We start from the raw sequence: 22,303 nt of genomic DNA on the forward strand, positions 1-22,303 counted from the left end.
TATTGCTCGCATGGTGATGACATTCAAGCGCATGCACGCGCTGTACTATGATTACACCTAGACAGATATTCAAAAGCCCTCTCCCTCATTTATGCTGGTCTAACAAGAGTGAGAAGTCAATGAGTCAGTTTAGGCGAGGTTAATTGAACGCAAGTGCAGCTGAATGCCAGTAAGTGTGAGGGGCATAAATCAGTATCCCTGAGTGCCACCTGACAATGTGGGCTGATTAGTTATCAGCTGCGAATGTAACGAAATAGGGCTGTGAAAAAAAAAAACATAAGCCCAAGCACATTGAGTTGATATTGAAAAGGACAAGTTTATGTCAAATGTGTTTGTGAAGAACTAGGAGAATGCAAATGAGCGTATTTCGCTCGCTTTAGTTGCTTATTCAGAGAATTACGTGCGTTCGCCTATTGGGGGGCCATTTTTTGAATACTTTCTTTACACTATGCATGTACTCATTGTATTCAGATTAAGTAGGGATGGACTTCAGTGCTGTTTATGCCAGTGAAATTTCAAACACAGGGCTGTCACTTGACAAGTCGGACACATTCGTATGTTGTTCACAATTTTTTGTGATATATGCCCCTGTGAAGTGTGCGATACAGAATGCTCTGCTTTCTGTACTAAATCATCGCCACCTAGTTACATGATGTTAAGTTCGAAAAGTGGGGGTGTTCGTTAGGCATGATCTGATGCGGAAGGCGCAAAGATGATAATCAAGAAGATAAACACACACACCGTGCGCCTTATTTACTTCCAACAATGTTCAATCAGAAAAAAAACTCAATTATTTTATACAAGGAGCACAATCACAGTTTACCTGTGCACATTCGCGTACAGGTAAGGCAATTTTTTTATTGAAATGAAAATAAAAGAAATAGACATAGTGACCCCATAATGGTGACGGCTACTCCTTTTCACATAGTGGAAACAACAATATGGCAGTATTTTTTTGCGATAATTAGATTGATGCAACACTCATGCACCTATCACCTGCCTCAATGATCGTTTTGGCTTCAATTACAAATCCAACTTCTTTGTCACGGCTCCTAGCAGGCGTGAAAATTTGGCGTACATTTGCAATCTCTACAACTAATTTCCAAGTGGCCTTCTCTTCCATTTCTGCCATCGCTTTGGTGCCGACTCGGCCTATCATTCACGCATTGCTCGGTTTGTCGCACATACTTTCTGCCACATGACAAAGGAATTTCATAAACGACTACTGCCTGACATATGTGACATGACGTATTTATTTTTGTAATTTGTGACACAGGCATATCCGTTGCTAAAAAAGGGTTGGTTATTATGCATATCCTTGAAAGCTTGCATGAGGAAGAAAACACAATTTTTACATTAGCTCGCTCGGCAGTCTTCTTCAGATTACGTGACATGCAGTGAATGTAAGGTATGACGGGTGCCTTTCCTTTTCCGCGAGATGGCTCGTAGGCCAGTTCCCGAGTTCACAACTCATTAAGGATTTTTTCTGCTACGGAAATTATCACAAGTTGTGGGTAGCCTGCTTCTATTAGTCGTTCAGTCTGCTTAGAAAACCTCTCCGCCGCTTTATGCGGGCAGGACTTGAAAACGTTCAGCAGGAACATGTTAGCCATGTTGCGTTTGACTAGATTGATTAGACTGGCTTGACTAGATTGTCCGCCGTCGTCTTCATGCCTTTCGCATCAGATAAGTTTTATGATACTGACATATGCTCTTGGAGGAAGGAGAAAGCAAGACAGGAAGATAGGCAGGTTAGGGAGCATAAATACAGGGGAACTATTCTGTGCTGAGGAAAAGGTATAAGTGGAATGAAGGGAAACAGGACGGGCGTGATTTAAAATAAAAAGTAAAAGAATGCGTACACATCAATGCCATACAGCACACTCTAGCAACAGCCGGCAGGTGAAGTAGCAGGGCAACGCAATGGTGTTGAGCACAATCTCAACAGTGGTTCTCTCTCCCAACACGGTGCTAATAAGTCTTGTCAAGTTTGGATTTCCAGCCACACCACAATGAAGGCAGACACATAAGAGATCTCGGGTCGTTGTCTGACAGCCTCAGAAGTTTACGTCTAACATAGAGACCTGTTTAGTGCAAGACCACTACTATATTGGCATTGAACAGCTATTGGACCAAAGAAACCCCGAACAGGGCCAAGGTGAAACAGTTTCCGAAATTGTCTAACACTGAGTGAAATTTGTTTGTTCTTCCAGGTACTACGATAGAATAGAGGTTTAGGAGTCGTCTGGACAAATAATTCTGTACATATAAGAAAGTTATTTGATGTGTTTGTGATTACGAAACAATTATGCCAATATGAAATACATATTTGAAAAGGCTTCTATAATTCTCTTTTTGGCTGTGTATATATAAAGAACTTCACTTCCATCTCTCTGCATTCACCCAAACACAGCAACGTGTATACGGAGTGTGTTCCGCAGAACAAGAAACGTATGTTGCTTGGCTCCCACAAGAGTTCTTCAATCCAAATACATACATTTTCTTGCAGCACTTTCATTCTTTCGTTTTTCAGGCCAGTCATGGCTAGGTATCTTTTCATTAGCTATGAGCACTTCGCTGTCTAAGTTCCTAATTAGATAACTTATGTACAAAAATTTTACCTTACACTAAATTTGAGATGTATGTGTGTTCTGTTCCTGATGTTGTACTTGTCTGCTATTTTACGTAATTTTGGTTCTAAATAAAGATTTATTTAATTACCGAGAAAGCAATGAACTGAGTGAGCAAACTTTTGTTGGTCACAATCGCGTGAAGTTCATGCAAGTTCATGCATTATGCTTGTTTCACAGTTTAGAAGCTGCAGGCACGAACGCTTTCTATCTGCTGTTGTGTTTCCTGTCGAAGTTTGTCTTTAATTTTTTACTGTCAGAGGTTGGTATAAGTCGTCCTTCTGTGTTAGGAACCAACAGTGAAACTATGCTGTGCACTTTGTTGTATTCTCCTTTGAAAAATGTGTTCTATGTCTAAGTCTGCATTAACATGTCTGCATGAATGTACAGCACGTTTTCAGATTGCGTGCACAGATGAAGTGTACATTCCGCTCAAGATAATTTCAGGTGCTAAGAGAAAAAGATGATTTTCGTAACTGTGTATATGGGTGCAGCTGATATAACAAATTTAACGAAGGCGGAGGCACTCAACTATTGTACACGACACCTAAGTTTTGATTCAATCGCCCCAACGAAATAATAGGGAATGCAGGCGTGCAGCACACATCACATGCATATAACCACTGCCTGGCACACGTTACTTTGCATGACGTACAGCCCAATAGCGTCGTTCCCGCGTAATACAGCACGTTCACCTGAATATAGTTGGCGTTTGTATATATATATATATATATATATATATATATATATATATATATATATATTATGAATGTGAAAGGAGTTTGTGCGTGAATACGGCTCGTCGTCCGCACAGAAAATTGCTTGCATTCCAGACTGCAGAAAGTGCTCATTGCGTTGGTAGTGATCATACAAACGTAGCAATCGCGTTTATTCCAGGTGCATCCTGCGTCGGAGCCGTCGACTTGAAAGGCTACGAATGGCGCCGTTGGCAGATTCGGTGCCCAGGCAAAATCGCTCCTCGCTATACGTTTCAAAATCGTTATTTTGACGACAGTTGCCGCAGTAACCTAGTGGCTCTAGCGCTTCGGCCTCGCCTATCGCATTCCGACAGAAGTGCAAAAACATTTGTCGTCCTTTCGGTGCGCGTTAATTAACCCCATGTGTTTACAAGTAAGGCGGAGCTCTCCATTACTGCATCCCTCGTAATCCGCAGCAGTCTCGGGATGCTAAGGCCCACGGTATAAATTATTTACCTATACCTTAATTTCTTTACACCTTTCCTTCTTATAACATCGACGGCACTGCAGGTATGGCCACATGTACTTGCGCTGACATACGCCTGGCAGGTAAATAAGGGAAAACAAGCTAGCATGTGCAAACGAGTGAAGCTTCCAATATTTGAAATACAGTTACGTCGGGCTCATGAACGCAGATGGTGACGTGCCTTGCTGCTTCAAAATAAACACTGAATAAATCCCAACGGAGCGGCATAAAAGGCACGCTTTGGGAGCATTTTTTTCGTACTCACAAAGCTATATTTTTCTGCCTGAAGCGGTGACCGGTCCGGCGTCCGACGCTCCGGAACGGCAGCCGGAATTGGGGCGCTTTGCCGTGTCGAAGCGCCAGATCGGACGTCCGGCGTGCGACATATCGGGCAGATTTTCCTCGTTCGACGCGTTCTACAATCGCAACCTCGTTCGGCCGCAGTCAGTGACAGCGCGGCTGGCATGTGACTTTCTCTGACGTTCTCTCCACAGAGGTGGCGCCAGCGGGCCGGTTTCTCTAGGTTTCTCGACGTATTTCTTTTTTTTCCTTGCCGCCTGCGGTTTGGTTCCGACGCGAAATAGTTACCAGTTCCGTAAAATTATCTCGGACGTGTACCTGTTCTTCAAAGTAGCGCCTAGTACACTAATACCAAGCTACTGGCAAAATCGAGAGCCGGGATGTGAGGGCATTTTGCAGGCAGGCAGACAGCACACACCGATACTCTGAGCGAGGCTTCCCGCTTCGCTTGTACGTTTACCCTTCCCAACGACTGCGTCGAGTAAATCAATTCATCAATTACAGTGTTACTCATTTTGGCAAAAATAATCGCTCTTCGACGAGCTCGAGCTGCATCGGAAGCGCCATCGGCCGCGGCGTCCGCCTACCGGCCATCTATCGTTGGCTGTGAGCGGAGCCGTCAGTGGACAACGCGCCGTCGTGAAGTGTTCTGTCACTCGCAGGGGCATAATTTTATTCAGTGTTCGCGTAAAGCGAAGCAGTGTTGTGCAGAGTTGTTTATATTGTGCTTATCGACGTGGATGTGAACTCTTATGAGGTCACAAGCTGGGGCGCTGCATCTGGGCGGAGATTACGCGCCACTCGCTCGTTCGGATGCACGTACCATATGGCCCGAATCGTCGTATGTCGCATGCCTGAGCATGCAGTGCCCCACATCGTATCGGACGCCGAATCGCACCATGTGACTCGTGCTTTACGCACGGGGCATCCTTGTTGCTACCAGCGGAAGTAAATAGAAAGATTCGTTGGTTCAACAAACTTACGAACGTGCCGGCAAAATGCCGCCCGCTTATTCGACGTCTCAGAATAGTGTAGCCGTATTGCCGTTATACGTCGAGGTAGCGCAGCTTTGAATCAAGTGCAGTTACCTATACTTGCAGGTGTGCATCTTGGCGGCGGATCATACTTCCGTGAACCTTATGGACGAGGTTGAAAGTTTCTCAGGCAAAGCCAAGTTCCCGGTTAAACACTGACTGCAGCGAACAATACGCAGCATAGCGAATAAAGACAAAACATTGAATAACAACATTCGCCTGGTGAAGCCGTTTGTTTTCGTGCAGCTCGCTTGCTCGGTTATCTTACCCCTTTTAGCCTTTCCGCCGCACATGACAGCTGGTAAAAGCGGTAGTCATATACAGCTACTTATTTAAATACATCTTTACTGTCACCAAGCGCATAATCATCGGCAACAGTTATACGAAATTTGTATAGCACGCACTCTCTCTGATGCTGACCAAGTGACATAAAACGGCAACCTGGGGCATGAAGCGGCAGCCTCGGAAGCACAAATGTGTGTAAAAGTAGACATGAAAAATCTCGGTGTCAGCGTAGCCATGTGCTGTAGTGATTACGGTGTTCGGCTGTCACGCAGTGTACCCGGTTTCGATTCCCAGCGTGTCTATGTTTGTGCCATGTGTGGCTCGATGTTTGTGTGATCAGTGCTACCAATTTCCTATAATGTAGTTCTAAGCTATGTGTGTGAAACCTCGTGCCAAACGGCTCTGGGCGGCACCTGTCCATCAAAGAGATATTTTCTTTTCATGCAAAATGCCCATTGGGCCGCATATTCATGAACCGTCTAGTAAAACGGAGAGATTTGATGTGAAACCACATAAAGATTTGGCGCCATGCGTGACATTTTCCAAGCGGCCCTTCTCTGCAACGAATGTGGCCGTTTAAATGCGGGGCGCATACGCAGTAGGTCGCTTGGAGTGAGCCATTTATAAGCGTCGAAATCTTGGCCTACACTCCGCGTTATATGCGTTGATTTAGGCGGGTATTGACGAAGAGTGTTCAGTGTAATTATACGCTTGCTGCGTGCAATGCGTCCATTCACATCCTCCTCATGATTCTCAGACCCGTTCACCAATCATCACGTTCCACCTGTATTCATGCATATTTTTTCATCGGTGCCCGAGGAGTAAACAAGGCGTAGTTGCATCTCGTTCTGTAGGCTGAGTGGAAGCTGTTTTTATTTTCTGAGCTTGTGGCATCTGCGGGTGCCTATTCAAGTATACCAAGAAGTGACGTTACGCAAGCAGCGTGTATCTTAGCGGAAGACTTAGGAGTGCTTCTAAAATACCTTCCAGACCGAAATGAGTGGCGTCTTAGAGGTTTGACAGCCTCGTAGCCGGAGTTCAATTTCAAGCAAAAAAGCGGTAATGACATGTTTTCATTCAGGTAAGAGTTCTCAGTCTTTTGTTGAATTTGGCCTGTGGCTGATCACAGTGTCATATATTGTCCGCGTTTGTGTTTATTACATCCGGTGCTCGTGTCATTTCTCATGTATATCCGACGCACCAGAACGTCAAAACGCGCATCATTTCCTGAGCCCTGCGTTTTAAACAAAGGTGTATTTGGCGTAGAAACCAGAATTCATGTCGCATATGCAAGCCTCAGTGAGCTAAGCTGTAGAATTTTGTTCACGTGGTTTCGCTGGTTCTGATGAGATTTGAGCTTCTGCGCTCAGACATTGTGCAGTTTGTGACTACATACGTTAGACAACGATGAGACACTTCCTATCTAACGTCCTATTTCATGAAGAGAGGAGTTTACGCTAGGGACACCAATGAGTGCACATAATATGTCAAGGTTTTACATCGACATGTAGATTTTTATTATGCAGAAAATAGATCAGCTTTGTGACCCAGTTTTTTCGGTAAGCATACATGGGCAAAATGAGCCTCTTTACTGCTTTTCCGCAAGGTGGGGTTTCGAGTCCTGCCCTATTCTACCTTGTTGTTATGATTATCGTGGAACGCATACCAAGTGATGTGCAGCTAGCAATGCACGCCGACGCCACCTGCACATGGAGATCAGCTGTGACACGCACTGAGGTGCGTGCGAGGCTTCACAAAAGCGCGGCTTCAATATCGGTGTATCTTAGCGAACAAGGCCTCGAAATTTCCCTTGTGAAATCAGCGCTGGTGCAGTTAACGCGGGAGCGAATGACATCCTACGCCACATCTATTAGCGAGCAAAACCTCTGTTACGTCAGGACGTGCAGGTTCTTAGGACGCACAAACTCTTTTTGTTACACTGAGCACCTGATTCTCATTTCTAGAATTTTTTAGGCTTTTATGTCACAATTGTCCGTCTCTCGCCACCAATATCGAGGACCGTTACTCTGAAATTGTCTTAAAGAAATAGGAGACACTGTACTTACCACTTTGACTCATTTTGTCACAGCACTGTCAGCGCAGTCAGCTCTGAAACGATCTCGCAAGATGTCTGGTTATTTGAGAAGAGAGTGCAGCTTATATCTATCACTCGTAAGTCAAAATGTATTTCTAACTGAATCAGTAGCAATAAACAATGTTATTCTAGCTCTGATGACTGACAAAAAAGAGGGGAATGATATGAGAGCAGACAGCCGCTATCCTGGGTCAGTACTTGCTCGTGCTTTACTGGTAACAGATGGCTACGGGCCTTGTAAGAAGGAATAAAAAAGCGAGCGGCGTGTGTTGCAAATAGAAAGAAAACGTTGCGAAATATTCAAGTGACTGGTACATTGGAACCTCATGCGAGGTAATGAACCTGCATGCTCGTGCTTCGAATACCAATGAGCAGACGTAACGCACCATTAAGGTTCTCCTACCTATGTGCAATGCACTGTGTACATTTCTCTTCGATGATTTGGAATAACTGAAAGAGATAATTGTGTTTCTATAGCCTGGTGTTTTCCTGCCGCATAAATTTCTGTACTACGGACTCGTCCTGGCATGCACCATCTTTGTTCTGGACGCATGAATCACTGAGCCGTAAAGCGTGTGCCTTATCGTGCACACTTTGTTGTTTCAGAAAGCACGTTGATTTGTAAGCATGAAACGCTTTTAGCTCCCGTTGTCGGCGACCTTCAAGTGACCTTCAGCGAAAAGCCGGAGCCCTTATCTGGGAAAACGAGAACATGCGGGCAAGTTGCAACAACAAATCGAGGTCATCCGGGCAATCAGACAAGGTGGCATTACATACTCTAGTAACTTCCCAAGCAAATTACAAAACAAAAAATATTGTTTCTGAGTTCTTCCTAATGTTCGTTCACGATATAAGCTATAACTTCTAGTAATCTGAAGCTTTATTTGTTTTCCAGAAGCGAAGTTCAAAAGCGAAAAAACAGGGCACTATAAACTTGATTGTCACCTTTCTGGCGTCAACCAATCAGACATTATTTATCTTCACTATCATTTGCTTGTGAAAATTTTTGTTGCTTCCCTCTTTTTCTTATTAACACATGAGGCAGTGTTATTTAAGAGCACTCGATGCGCACGTCACAGAAAGGGCGGTATTTTCATTTACGGGTGCCTTGATCATAATAACGACAGTTTTTTACTAAATCGCGCGACGTCCCCTTCTGTGTTCTTTGGGAAGCATCCTCATTCCTTGAGGCAGGGTTCGAAAGAAGTGCTCCCTGCGAAAACAAATAACTGACAAAATTGTCTGTAGGTGATTCCTTGCCTTCACAGCTGGAAGGCGCAATTGCTACCGAGCCAGGGCAGCGGCGGTTGAAAACGTCAGTTCAAATGGTGACACACTGTTCGCCGTTCGGATGAGGGAACAACTATTGAGCGCCCGGGTTTTCCTCTCTGAAAATGCATATCTACGAGACTGCTGTGTGCCCCGACCGTGTAATTCAACTCTATTTTTCACAATATTGATGCCCACAAAGCTGTGTCGCCTAGTTGTTAGAGCTTGTCTAAATCATAATGTAAGTGGTTAGATGTAATCGCTTGCAGCGAAATGTGTTAAATTACAGGCAGCGTTGCCCAGAAAAAGCGGCGGATTATAAATTATACATATTTAGAAAACAACCACAAGCGTAGTTGATTACCATTAAGTAGTGGCATATAATTCATTACGTAGAAGTCGGAATTAGGCGCAACGTATTGGGTATTCCGCTGCGCTTTCTTTCCTTTTTGTCGCGTATACCTCTGGAAAAACAAAAGTGCACAAAGCCTTCAGAAGCCTTTCATTCTGAGAACATAGGCTGTCTTTTCCATAACAATAGAACACCGCAAGCATGATGGACGTTGAATACATTTATTTGTCTCTGCCTCCAGCTGTGTTCCACAACGTGTGCTATTTTTTGCAGGTTTTTTATAACGAAGGATCGAGAACACGATATTGCCAGAACGAAACAAAGAAGCACAAAACATGTCGTGGCACTTTCCTCTTTCTTATAGCTTAGTTAGAAAGCCTGCCGACAAAAGGTCGCCTTAACACTGCTTTCAAGGAGGAGATCGGCAACAGAGTTAGTGTAATCTTTCATGCTCACAACGTGTCGCTATTTGTGCAGCACTTGTACGAAAGAACAAAAAAGCCTAGAGCGCTACGCCTCATAAATAACTGACGTCATGTGTCGAACGTGAATAGAAACCTTGAAGATGAATACGGAAATTAAGGTGCTTCAAAAGGAATGTCATTTACAAGAATGAGCTCTCCAAAATATGAACAACTTCTGAAAATATACTTACGTCAATTGTAGAGACACGAACGTGTGTTCAGTTGAGGATTCGACCTTTTGAGCACAGGGAAGAGAGGAGGGGATTACGAAAAAGGGGGATAATCCTCATGGCACCGTTCGACCTCTTTTTTACTTTTGCATGCACAATTTGTCGGAAAAGAGTAACTGATCCGGCTTCTTTCACTGGGAAGGGCATGTTTTCATGCGCGGTAAGACTTAGGTGGTCCGACATCCATGTGGACCTCTAAATATCCATAGTATACACGAATATGTCCGGCATCCTTAAATAAACCATCCAGGCTGTATAATTCCCTAGCGACCAGATAAATCACTTTAATGGTTTTATGAGTGAGGGTGTCCTTTACTCACTTGGGCAAGTTGTATGTAGTTACGCTGCACCATAAAACACGCCATAAATGCAATAAATAAATTTCTCCCTACAGTAGTGATATTTCCGCTGTGCTAGACATTTGAAGGCCTACTGTTTCACAAAATCTATTCCCCCGAAATCCCTAAGATATCGACGTTAGCGCTAGCCGTGCAAAAGCAAGTACATAAAGAATAAAGAACTAGGGAAGCGCAATAAGGGAAAAATACATCATCGAGGTAGCAGTGCTGTGTGCTCGTCAAAGTGGTCGGCAAGGATTTCGAAAACCAAATATGCAGATGCAAGGGAAATGTGCGCACTTATGTAGAACACCGATAAAACCTCTATCTCACTAACATTTTAGTGGGATAGAGGTTCTTTAGCAAGATTTTCTGAAGTTTGGTTGACAGCCAATCTAGCTTCCTGCTTCATATCTATAAACAGGACCAATGGCACTTTACATACACAAACAGCTACATAAGACATTGTACAATATTAAAATCTATACCTAAATCACTAAATGTCCAGGTTTGCACGTCACAAATGACGTCCCATGGCACACTGACGTTAATTATATCATTAAGAATTTTAATCGTGCACTAGTATCCCAATGCCACAAGCTTTCTGAAGAGTTAAGCCATTTAAAATTGTTGCTTTATCAAACGCAAATTATATCTACGCTCGAGTATGTGTCTGCTGTCCGGGATCCTAGCTTACGTAACCTTGAGGATAGAATAGAATTTGTTCAGACTCGTTCAGCTTGCTTTATTTTATTAAGCTATTCCGTACTGCCAGTGTTTCACCGATGGAATCTAATTATGGCCTTCGTAACTTGGTCTTAAGAAATATCTCACGTCTTCGTCGCTTTCATAAATTTTATTCCATCAACCAATCATTGAATCAGCAGTATAATGTCACCATTCCTTTTTGCCATACTGACATATTTGAGGATTCATTTATACCCAAGACTAGTTCAGAATGGAACTACCTTCCCAGCACCATCGCCAGCAATGAAGATGCGCAGTAATTCAAGGCTGCCGTCGCTGAACACTTCTCTGAATAACCTGCGCTGCTATTTGTTAATACCGTTTCCTGCTGTACATGTACAATAGTGGTGCTTACGTTATTGCCATTGAATGCTTTTGTTATTGACCTCTGTTAGAATAACCTGCTCCGTTAATTATTAGTCTTCAAGTTTATTTCATATTTAACAATGTTGTTTCCGGTATTACGATTGTATAAACACAGTTTATCTACCCCCTCTGTAGTACCTTTTGGGCCCTGAGGGTGTCCCAATGAATAAATAAATGAATAAATAAATAAATAAATAAATAAATAAATAAATAAATAAATAAATAAATAAATAAATAATTTACCTTGATCATGCCCATGTTTCGCGGAAAAAATTTAAACACCGGTGTAGAGCCGAATGGAGTGGTGGCGGTATTTCACGCGCCAGTTGATAGTTGTAGCTAATGGCATGTACCTTGGGGTAGATTTTATGCTGCCATAACGGTACTTTCAGTGCCAAGAGGTTTAATTTTCTTCTTCTCGTACATCGAAATCGACGCGATGTCGTGTTGCCACTCGCCTAATTTCACACAATTAGTAAGTCGTTTAGGTAATGTTCAGAAAAATACGATGACAACGCGCACAATAAGTCCTATGAAGTCAACATGCTATGCGAAAATAGCACAATATGAAATACCTGCACCAAGGTTGCTGCTCCGAGTGTATAGGATATTATGCTAAATAGCACTGTTCTAATGGAAACCCTGTAATGTAACCGTAGCTTCAAGAACAATGTATCAGTAATGGCTCGGGAAAGTAGCTGACTGTGATATCGGCAGCGCAGCGAGCGTGGGCATTGCCCTATTTTCTGAAACGTGAGGGAAGTCGCTGCTGTGCGACAACCTGCAGCAACCCATGAAGCATGTTTGAGAGCTTCTGAGTAGGAGTTCTTCCTGCGGTCCTTCACTGTGGCTGCTGCTGCAGTGGCACCGAGCTCACTCAGCTGTTCACACTAGGGTGGTAGACCACGTGTGCAAAATGAGGCTTTATGGGTTTCTTAAAATTAGGCGCTGGGAGGAACGCGAAGACCACCTGTGCAAATAAGTGATGTCACCAGAGGGACACAAGATCAGATGATAATTAACGTTGTGAGCAGGTAATTAAATAAAATTGACAAATTGACTTTTTGTTGACTGCATTAAGTGGGTATGTTTATATAAAAAAGTTAGAGGCAATCGTATTTCTGCACAGCATCAGTTCGATAAAATCTTATAGCGTGTCTGTGCTCCGACATATACGACTCCAAATTTTAATTGTCGTTTGCATGAATACGCACATAAGAGCTTTAGGATCGGCGCAGCGCACCTCCCTGATATGACTAGGCTGTCTGAAAACGTGGCGGAGGAATTGGCAAAAATGATGACTGCTCCCACTCCCCTCTCGGCTGGCGAAATTCAAGAATGACAATGCGTTGTGCCGTGCAGTTGTTGCTCTTGATTTCAATAAACGTGACAATACTTGCAAATCAATAGTCACTTTATTTGCGTAGTCCAGGCAAGGACCACGCCTGCTCGTCTAGTCACCATTAGGCACGCGCACTGACCTCCGGCTTCTTCACTCCCACCATTATCTCGGCATGGCAGCTGCTGCCATCGTTGTAGGCTGCGCGGTGGCGGGTTAAGACAGTGGTTCCGAGTTGTTGGATTTTTTATTTCGCCAGCCGGGAGGGGAAGGGGGATAGTTATCATCTTTGCGAATGCCTCCATCCCGTTGTCATGCTAAACTCCGCACGCAACAGCTGTGTCGCATTAGGGAGGAGCTTTGCGCTGATCCTAACTCTCTTGCATGCGCAATCATGCGAACGACAATTAAAGTTTGGAGCCGGACATCGACAGACACGCTAGAAGAATTCTTGCAACTGATGCTCTGTAGAAACACGACTGCCTCTAACCTTTTAATACAAACATAACCACTCACTGCAGTTAACGAAACGTAAGTTATTCAAATTTAGTTAATTGGGCTGATGACAGCGATAATTCTCAATTTGAGTCCCCCATGCCACATATATTATTTACGCTGGTCGTCTTCGCGGGCTGCATAGTGCCTAATTTTCAGAAAACAATAAAGCCTAATTTTTAACAGCCTGTATATAGACGATGCTGAAAGTCATGGAGTCGTTCCCTTTACCGTTGTGCGTAGAGATTACAAATCGCACGTGAAGGGTGTGTTTGGGAGAGGCAAGGCGCGGTGGTGGAATATTGGTTAAGGCGGAAAGTAATTCGCACTGGTTGTACCTTTTCAGCCTGTGCTGCTGCAAAGTACCAACGACAGATGCTTATGCGTGTGATGACCGGTGGCTACCGGCAGCGAGCAGCTTGAAATGCACGAGGGATTGGACATAATGTCGCGTCCCTCGGTAGAATGCAGGCAAGCGCAAATAATGTATGCGTGTGGTTGTTAGTCTTCACAGGAAAATGCGGAAATTGACTTGGTGATTGACAGAGCTACACCGATCTTTTCTTTAAAAAAACGAAAGACGCTAGAAAAGGGGGGGGGGGGACACGGGCGCATTATTCCGGCCGCCGCCCGAGCAGAGGCTTTGCTTCGTAAATGAACGCTTCGCTCCTCCCGCCGCTAACTCTTCCTTCGCTTTGCCAGCGCTCACTCGATCCATCGACGGGCGCCGTTTCGGACGACCACGAACCACGAGTCACCCATCCCTAACTGATGGCTCTCAGAGTGCAAGACGCTGGTATAACCAACAAGATGGCGTTTAGTCCACTGTGGCTTCGGTAACGCTAAGGCTGCGCGTGAATCTGTAGAGATTAACCAGGTGATGACTGCCTGCATTCGAACGTGGTGGTTCAATGTTTTATATAATGCAGCCTGCTCCGTGGCAGTGGTGAAGGTCTTATGGCTCAGCTTTACCATTGTGCAGTGCTTTTGCACGTGTCTTATATAGCTGTACCAGATGAAGGTGGTATTATAGATCCTTTGATGTAAATACGTGGTCGTCTTCTGCTCGGCACGGGGTTTCTGGCCGGGACGTTCTACATTTGTTTGTGATACCTGGGACAGTCGTAGGAATGTTTCACGCCGAGAACTTCCGGAGAAGTGAAAACGCTGAAATGCTCTGGTGTCGAGGTAGATATTCTTCATGCAAGTAAAAGCTAGCATTATGATGGTTCGGTACTTGGGAAACGTATCACGCGTGAGCATACACTGACCCATGCGCTCGTTGAGCGGACAGTGGCAGGCGCCGGCTTTCGAACGCTGGCAGATGCCACGCCGAAGCCTTAATGCAAGGCAACTAAAGATTAGCTTGAATGAATATGACGTAAAATGTGGGTCGAATGTTATTAGGGGTAAATAGTTGACCCCGCTACAACGAAACCGCGTAGAGCGACACTACGGAGTCTCGGAGTATCCATACACATCAACACCATAAAAACCGTTTATGAGCTGTGCTTGACCAATTGGAAGAAAACGCTGTTGTTCCTCCTGAAGATATGGAGCCTTGTATTATTCCTAAAGGTCTCACTGCGCCTTAGAGGCATGACGGTGGATTTAGAACATTGGTACTTCGTAGAGGGCGGTTATAAAATTGGGCATCTTAGCAACTGGAGTCTCATCTCTGACGTCTCCATAATCGAATGCGTCCGATGAGATGTTTTTTATTTGCTTTCAGCGGTGTATTTCTTTTTTTGCCTTGTTGTCTTTAAGGCTTAACGAGAAACATGACCATGACCTCATAAATATTGCATTCCACAAAGAGGTACATTTATTCCACAAAACTCAAATTAATGTCTGTCTAACTCTAACTAATGTCTCTAATGTCTGCAGGGATTCAAAACCTTCAAGCCCATTAAATTCGTTGTTTTCTGCCTCATTTAAAAAGCATTCCTCTCGAAAACAGTAACGTTAATTATTTAGGTAACATGTCAACATGTTTAGGTTGGTTCACTAGTGATTACTGTCATTCATTACGTGAGCGCGACAAATAATCTGCCCATATGAGTGCACTGTGAGTTCTTCTGAAACGATGTTGGCAGGGTGCGCCGACGACATATATACTAGCGTCGCCATGGTTTGTGGTGTTCTGTATAGTGTTTCTAAATCTAAAAGCTTTACAGACGACATACGCATTTAGAGCGCCGTATAGTTATCAGCCTAGCAATTGAGAGCATGAAATCACAAACATTTGGGAGCGTCACGGACGGTCGACGTAGTCTTTTTTGTCAGATTTATTAGGGCTCCCTGTCGCAAAAAATTTGGCATCGCACGTCATTCGGGCAAAAATATTTTCGAACAACCCATACGCCGGCCCTTCATGTGGGGCAAAGAAGCGACTGAATTAATTGAATTTGTCAAACTAAAATACGTAGAAAATTCGTACAGTACGATTTACACATGACCTACAGACATGATAGCGTCGGAGTGTAACTTCACTGTAGGAGGAAACATAATTTTGATACACGAAAACTAAAAAATTCCTTTTCCAGCGCTCCTACCTTTCCCAGAGCAGCCACGGCGTCCGCCATTTGCGCGCGCTGACACGTGAGTATCTCGGAGGCCAACGAGCCCGGTTCCTTGCAATAGCTCTAGGTGGCGCTCGCCCCTGTCACACCGCGGAACACGCAAGAGGCCGCGTTTCTACCAGAAAACCCCTTTTCGTGCATAGCGTTCGCGGCCATCGTTTCCCGGTAGCATTTTTACAATTGCTAGTAGGTACAGCGGGGCGTGGAGTTTCTCGCAGCGCTGGACGTCTCTGCGCAGGTGCGAGTAAGAGCGGGCGCGAAAGAGAAAATCTGTGGGTCTCTGCTTCTTAAATATGTGACTCTGCCGAGCACTACGGAGGAGGTTTCTTAGCCCGTGTTGAATGCATTTGTCCCCTAGACATGCCGACATATCGCAGTGTGGTCGAGTTTGTTTACGGCCCGCCACTGGCTGCCCGCGCAGTGAGGCAGTGGGCCCGGACGACCCATTTGGTGATCGCTGTGTCTGAAGGGGCAAGGTTCTGACTGGTGTTGCATACGTCGCGGGCCCCTTTTTTCGTCGTGACGATATATTCCATTTTTTACAAGCACTGCTCCAGGAGGGCACATGTAACCGGCAAACTGGGGCCTCAGGACAGCATGTGAGGTTATAATAAAGCAGGCGGCGCAGGATGTCCAGGGCACCCAAGCGGTAGCGGGGGGATCAAAGCTGGTAGCAGGGCGGCCCATGGGTTGGGGCCGCGTAGGCCGAAGCTTGCCAGGGGGTGCTCGCATAAAAAATTGGCTGTCCTGCCGAGCCCTGCCCCGAGCAGGCCTCGACGAGCCTCAACCCAAGGACCAGTCCGGCTTCTAGCTTTCATGACCGCGCTGCCGCTTTGGTGTCCTGGAGACGCCGCCAATAATTCCAAATAATGAGACGTTGTTTCCTTTTGTAACAAAAAAGAACACGATTGAATAAATATAATATTACGTTCAGCCGCCAACTTGCGACCATAAGTTCAGCAGTACCACGCCTCGCGACTTCTGCCGGCACGCCTAGGGACAAACAAATTCAACACGCGCTAAGAAACTCCTCCGTAGTGCCTAGGCAGAGTCATATAATACAGGAGCAAAAGTCCCCACATTTCATCTTTCGCACAAGCTCTTACTCGCGCATGCGCGCACATGTTCGGCATCCCCGAAGTGCCAGGCCCCCTATACCTACTAGCAATTGTAAATACGATTTGCGATAAACATTACGGTTACATACTCTCCAGTTGCCAGGAAGCGAAATATGCAGTCAGGGATCTTAAAATGCTACCACGTTCTACTCAAAAGCGAAGCTTAAGCGAACTATATATGTGGGGGAATTGAGTGAAGTTATGACACTTGCTAAGACAGGTGCTTTAGCTGCGTTTGCGTAAGGGATACAGTTAAATATTTGAATAAAAGTGAGGCATAGTCATGCTAGAATTACAAAATAATATCACTACCGCAGCGCGATATAGCACCCACTCTATAATATAGAAGATAGCGTTTGCGTAAGCACAATATTATCCACAAAAACGCATTTACCCTTTTGTGACGATTGTAGCAGTTTGTAGCAATTGCTACGAACGGGTGGATGTCTGATTTTCCCTTTGTTAAATGACCTATAACGAAGAATTTGCAGCAGTTACGCTACTCCTTAATAAGAGGTGCAAATTGAAGGTCGTACATGTCTACGCCCCTACATCCAGTCACGATGACCAGGAAGTCGAAAGCTTCTATGAAGACGTGGAATCGGCGGTGGGTAAAGTCAAAACAAGATACACTATACTGATGGGCGACTTGAATGCCAGGGTAGGAAAGAAGCAGGCTGGGGACAAGTCAAGGGGGGAATATATCATAGGCTGTAGGAAAAGCAGGGGAGAGTTATTAGTAGGGTTTGCAGAACATCATTATATGTGGATAATGAATACCTTCTTCCGCAAGCGGGATACCGAAAGTGGACGTAGAGGAGCCCGAATGGCGAGACTAGAAATGAAATAGAGCTCATACTCTGCGCTAACCCTGGCATCATACAAGATGTGGACGTGCTCGGTAAGGTGCGCTGCAGTGACCATATGATATTAAGAGCTCGAATTAGCCTAGACTTGAGGAGGCAACGGAAAAAAACTGGTACAGAAGAAGGCGATCAACGAGTTAGCGATAAGAGGAAAATAGACGAATTCCGGATCAAGCTACAGAACAGGTATTCGACCGTAACTCAGGAAGAGGACTTTAGTGTTGAAGATATGAACGGTAATCTTATGGGCATCATTAAGGAATGTGCAATAGAAGTCGGTGGTAACTCCGTTAGACAGGAAGCCAGTAAGCTATCGCAGGAGACGAAATATCTGATCAAGAAATGCCAATGTATGAAAGCGTCTATCCCTACAGCCAGAATAGAACTGGCAGAACTTTCGAAGTTAATCAACAAACGTAAGACAGCTAACATGAGGAACTATAACATGGGTAGAATTGGAACATGCTCTCAGGAACTGAGGAAGCCTAAAAGCTGTGAAGAAGAAACTAGGAATAGGCAAGAATCAGATGCATGCGTTAAGAAACAAAGCCGGCAATATCATTACTGATATCGATGAGATCGTTCAAGTGGCTGAGGAGTTCTATAGACATTTATGCAGTACCAGTGGCACCCACGATGATAATGCATAGAGAGAATAATCTAGAGAAATTTGAAATCCCACAAGTAACGCCGGAAGAAGTAAAGAAAACCTTGGGAGCTATGCAAAGGGGGAAGGCTGCTGGGGAGGATCAGGTAACAGCAGATTTTTTTAAGGATGGTTGGCAGATTGTTCCAGAAAACTAGCCACCCTGTACACGCAATGCCTCATGAATTCGAGCGTACCGGAATCTTGGAAGAACACTAACATAATCCTAATCCATAAGAAAGGGGTCACCAACAACTTGAAAAATTATAGGCCGACGAGATTACTGTCTGTTGCCTACAAAGTATTTACTAAGGTAATTGCAAATAGAATCAGGAACACCTTAGACTTCCGTCAACCAAAGGACCAGGCAGGACTCCGTAAATGCTACTCAACAATAGACCATATTCACACTATCAATCAGGTGATAGAGAAATTTGCGGAATAAAACCAACCCTTATATATAGCTCTCATTGATTACGAGAAAATGTTTGATTCAGTCGAAACCACAGCAGTCATGGAGGCATTACTGAATCAGGGTCTAGAAGAGCCGTATGTAGACATACTGAAATATATCTATAGCGGCTCCACAGCCACCGTAGTCCTTCATAAAGAAAGCAACAAAATCCTAATAAAGAAAGGCGTCAAGCAGGGAGATGCTATTCAATTCTCCAATGCTATTCACAGCGTGTTTACAGGAGGTACTCAAAGAGATGGATTGGGAGGAATTGGGGATAACAGATAATGGAGAATACCTCACTAACTTGCGATTCGCTGATGATATTGCCTTGCTCAGTAACTCAGGGGACCAACTGTAATGCATGCTCACTGACCTGGAGAGGCAAAGCAGAAGGGTGAGTCTAAAAATTATTCTGCAGAAAACTAATGTAATGTTTAACAGTCTCGGAAGAGAACAGCTGTTTACGATAGCTAGCGAGGCTCTGGAAATGGTTAAGGAATGCATCTGTTTAGGACAGGTAAAGACTGCGGACCCGGATCATGAGATTGAAATAATCAGAAGAATCAGAATGGGCTGGGGTGCGTTTGGCAGGCATTCTCAGATCAACAGCAGGTTGCGATTATCCCTCAAGAGAAAAATGTATAACAGCTGTGTTTTACCAGTATTCACGTACAAGGCAGAAATCTGGAGGCTTACGCAAAGGGTTCTACTTAAATTGGGGACGACGCAACGAGCTATGGAAAGAAGAATGATAGATGTAACGTTAAGGAATCAGAAAAGAGCAGATTGGTTGAGGGAACAAACGCGAGTTAATGACATCTTAGTTGAAATCAAGAAAAAGAAATGGCCATGGGCAAGACATGTAATGTGGAGGGAAGATAACCGATGGTCATTGAGGGTTACGGACTGGATTCCAAGGGAAGGGAAGCGTAGCAGGGGACGGCAGGAAGTTAGGTGGGCGGATGAGATTACGAAGTTTGCAGGGACAACGTGGCCACAATTAGTACATGACCGGGGTAGTTAGAGAAGTGTGGGAGAAGCCTTTGCCCTGCAGTGGGCGTAACCAGGTTGATGACGATGAAGACGCTATTCCGCGTTCGAAGACTGTCCACATTCAAAGAACACCAATAGTCTGAGTAAATTTTATTTGCTTTGAAGCAGATGGAAAAAAGTTTAATTTCATCCCCGTGTTGTTCACGACAACATGTCGCCATATCGTACATCTGTGGAAGCACATAGTTTCGTTTCAACGAGTTTTTTTTTTCACCACCGCCGTCAGGTAATTACGTGCGGCTCCGTTGTGCCTCCTGAGACGGCAGCTGAAAGAATTCCCAAGTATCCTCAGCTATCACCTAATAAACGCAAAATCGACAGCCTTCTGCCACGCTGTCATGTATACCTATTACAACAAATAGCTACATAGGGATCAATAAATTTGTAAGAAAGAAAAAGCCGTCGTTCGGAAATTTTTCACGAAAAACGGCACATTTAAGCACTGAGCTCATGGTATCCATGATACCGATACCAGCACAAATCGCACACTTGCTCCCCCCCCATCACTTGTATACCTTGCTCAAAACCCCGTGCGCTTCACTGAAACACACTCGCATATACCTTCATCGAAAATATTCCAAGCTATGGAAGAGTGAGAGATTGTGCTAGCAACGAACATCCATATTATATTTAATGAAACCGCTTCCTCTTCAGCTGCACATGTAGCACACATGAAGCTTCCTCTTCTATGCGTGTGGCTAACATCTTCAGCATACCATTAAGGCTTGTTTTTTTCTTGCGTGCTTCCTTTGTTCACTTGACAATGACAGCAAGGTATAAACATTGGTCCAGGTGAGAATTTTCGGCATAGAGCGCAACCGCTCAGCGAAGAGAAATCAGAATGTGGGAAGCCCCTGCAGAGCCAATCGACCCCCTATCTGCTAAAACACAGCGAAACGTATATATGGTGAAACTATATATTTGCTACGTGGACTACATCCACTCACAGCCACGTCGTGTGTCTCACATCCGTACACCAATCACCACCTTTACCTGTTTTTTTCAATTTTTTTTTTGTCCTTGCCCGGGGAGTGTGCAAGGCGTAGTTGCATCTCGTTCTGTAGGCATAGTGGAAGCTGTAATACTGTGAGTTTGTGGCTACAGTGACAGCTAGTGGCATGAAGTGTTACGACGCAAGTAGCCTCCCTAGAGCGTTAGGAGTGCTCTTGAAATACCTCTGAAAGCGAAATGTGTGGTGTCTTAGAGGTTTCAGTGCTTCGTAGCCGGAAGACAACATTTTCAAGAGAAGTGGCAATGACCATGTTTTCATTCAGGTAAGAGTTTCTGTGTATATCTCTACTATACTACGACATATGTCACTATATATCTCACTATATATATATGAGTACTATATATCTGAAGGTTTTATACAGACAATTTCATTTTTCTTATACAGAAAATAGATTAGCGTTATGGCCCAGTTTTTCAGGCCACACACATGGGCAATATTAGCCCCTTTTCTGGTGTTCCGCAAGGTGGCGTCCTCAGCCCTACACTATTCTACCTTGTTTTTATAAAATCTCGCGAAACGCATACCAAGTGCTGTCCAGATATCGATGCACGCCAATGACGCCTGCACATAGAGACCAGCTGTGACACGCAATCAGGTGCGCGCGACGCATCAAGAAGGCACGGCATAAATATCGACGTATCTTAGCGAACAAGGCCTCGACATTTCACCCGTGAAATGTGCGCAGGTCTAGTTAGCGCGGAAGCTAATTACATCTTACGCCCCATATATCATTGGGCAAAACCTCTGTTATGTAAGGACGTGCAGATTCTTAGGACACACAGATTTTTTTTGGTAAACTAAGCGCTTGACTATCTCTTCCAGATTTTTTTATGCATTTATCTCACTACTGTCCGCCTGTGGCCACCGATATTGAGAACCGTTACTATGAAATTGTTCGTAAAGGAATACGAGATAATGTACTCGCCAGTTTTACTCAATGCGTCACAGCACTGTCAGCGCAGTTAGCTTTGAAACGGCCTCGTAAGATATCTGGTTATTTAGGGAGGGAGTGCCTCTATGCTGCTTATACCTGTCACTGGTAAGCCAAAATATGGTCCTAACGGAATCAACAGCAGTAAACAATGTTAGGCTAGCTTTGATGATTGACCAAAAAGAGGGGAAAGATATGAGAGCAGACAGCCGCTAAGCTGCGTCAGTACTTGTTCGTGGTACACTGGTAACACATGGCAGCGGGCCTCGTAAGAAGGAAGCGAGCGGCGTGTATTGCAACTAAAACGAAAAGGTTCAAAAATATCCAAGTGACCGGCACATTGAAGCCTAATGCGAGGTGATGGACTCTCCAGACTCGTGTTTCAAATACTAATGAGCAGACTCAACGCACCATTAAGGTTCTCTTGGCCATATGCAATGTACTGTGTATATTTGTCCTCCATAATTTGG

The 22,303-nt window shown here is 44.5% G+C and overlaps 1 protein-coding gene across 3 annotated transcripts in view; it reads right to left on the minus strand.

Annotated features, from left to right (window-relative positions):
- Positions 1–7,700, minus strand: part of LOC142578004 (glutamate receptor ionotropic, delta-2-like) — a 100,332-nt gene extending 92,632 nt beyond the window's left edge. For 2 of the 3 annotated variants that reach the window (XM_075687430.1, XM_075687432.1), the window contains exon 1: positions 7,540–7,700. In XM_075687430.1, coding sequence (XP_075543545.1) covers positions 7,540–7,552 — 13 coding nt within the window. In that variant the 5' untranslated portion in view covers positions 7,553–7,700. The remainder of the gene's footprint in view (positions 1–7,539) is intronic. The other variant, XM_075687431.1, reaches the window with a different exon arrangement.
- Between the last annotated feature and the right edge of the window lie 14,603 nt (positions 7,701–22,303).

Source organism: Dermacentor variabilis, chromosome 4 (genome assembly GCF_050947875.1).
Source record: "Dermacentor variabilis isolate Ectoservices chromosome 4, ASM5094787v1, whole genome shotgun sequence".
Taxonomy (NCBI): Eukaryota; Metazoa; Arthropoda; class Arachnida; order Ixodida; family Ixodidae; genus Dermacentor; species Dermacentor variabilis.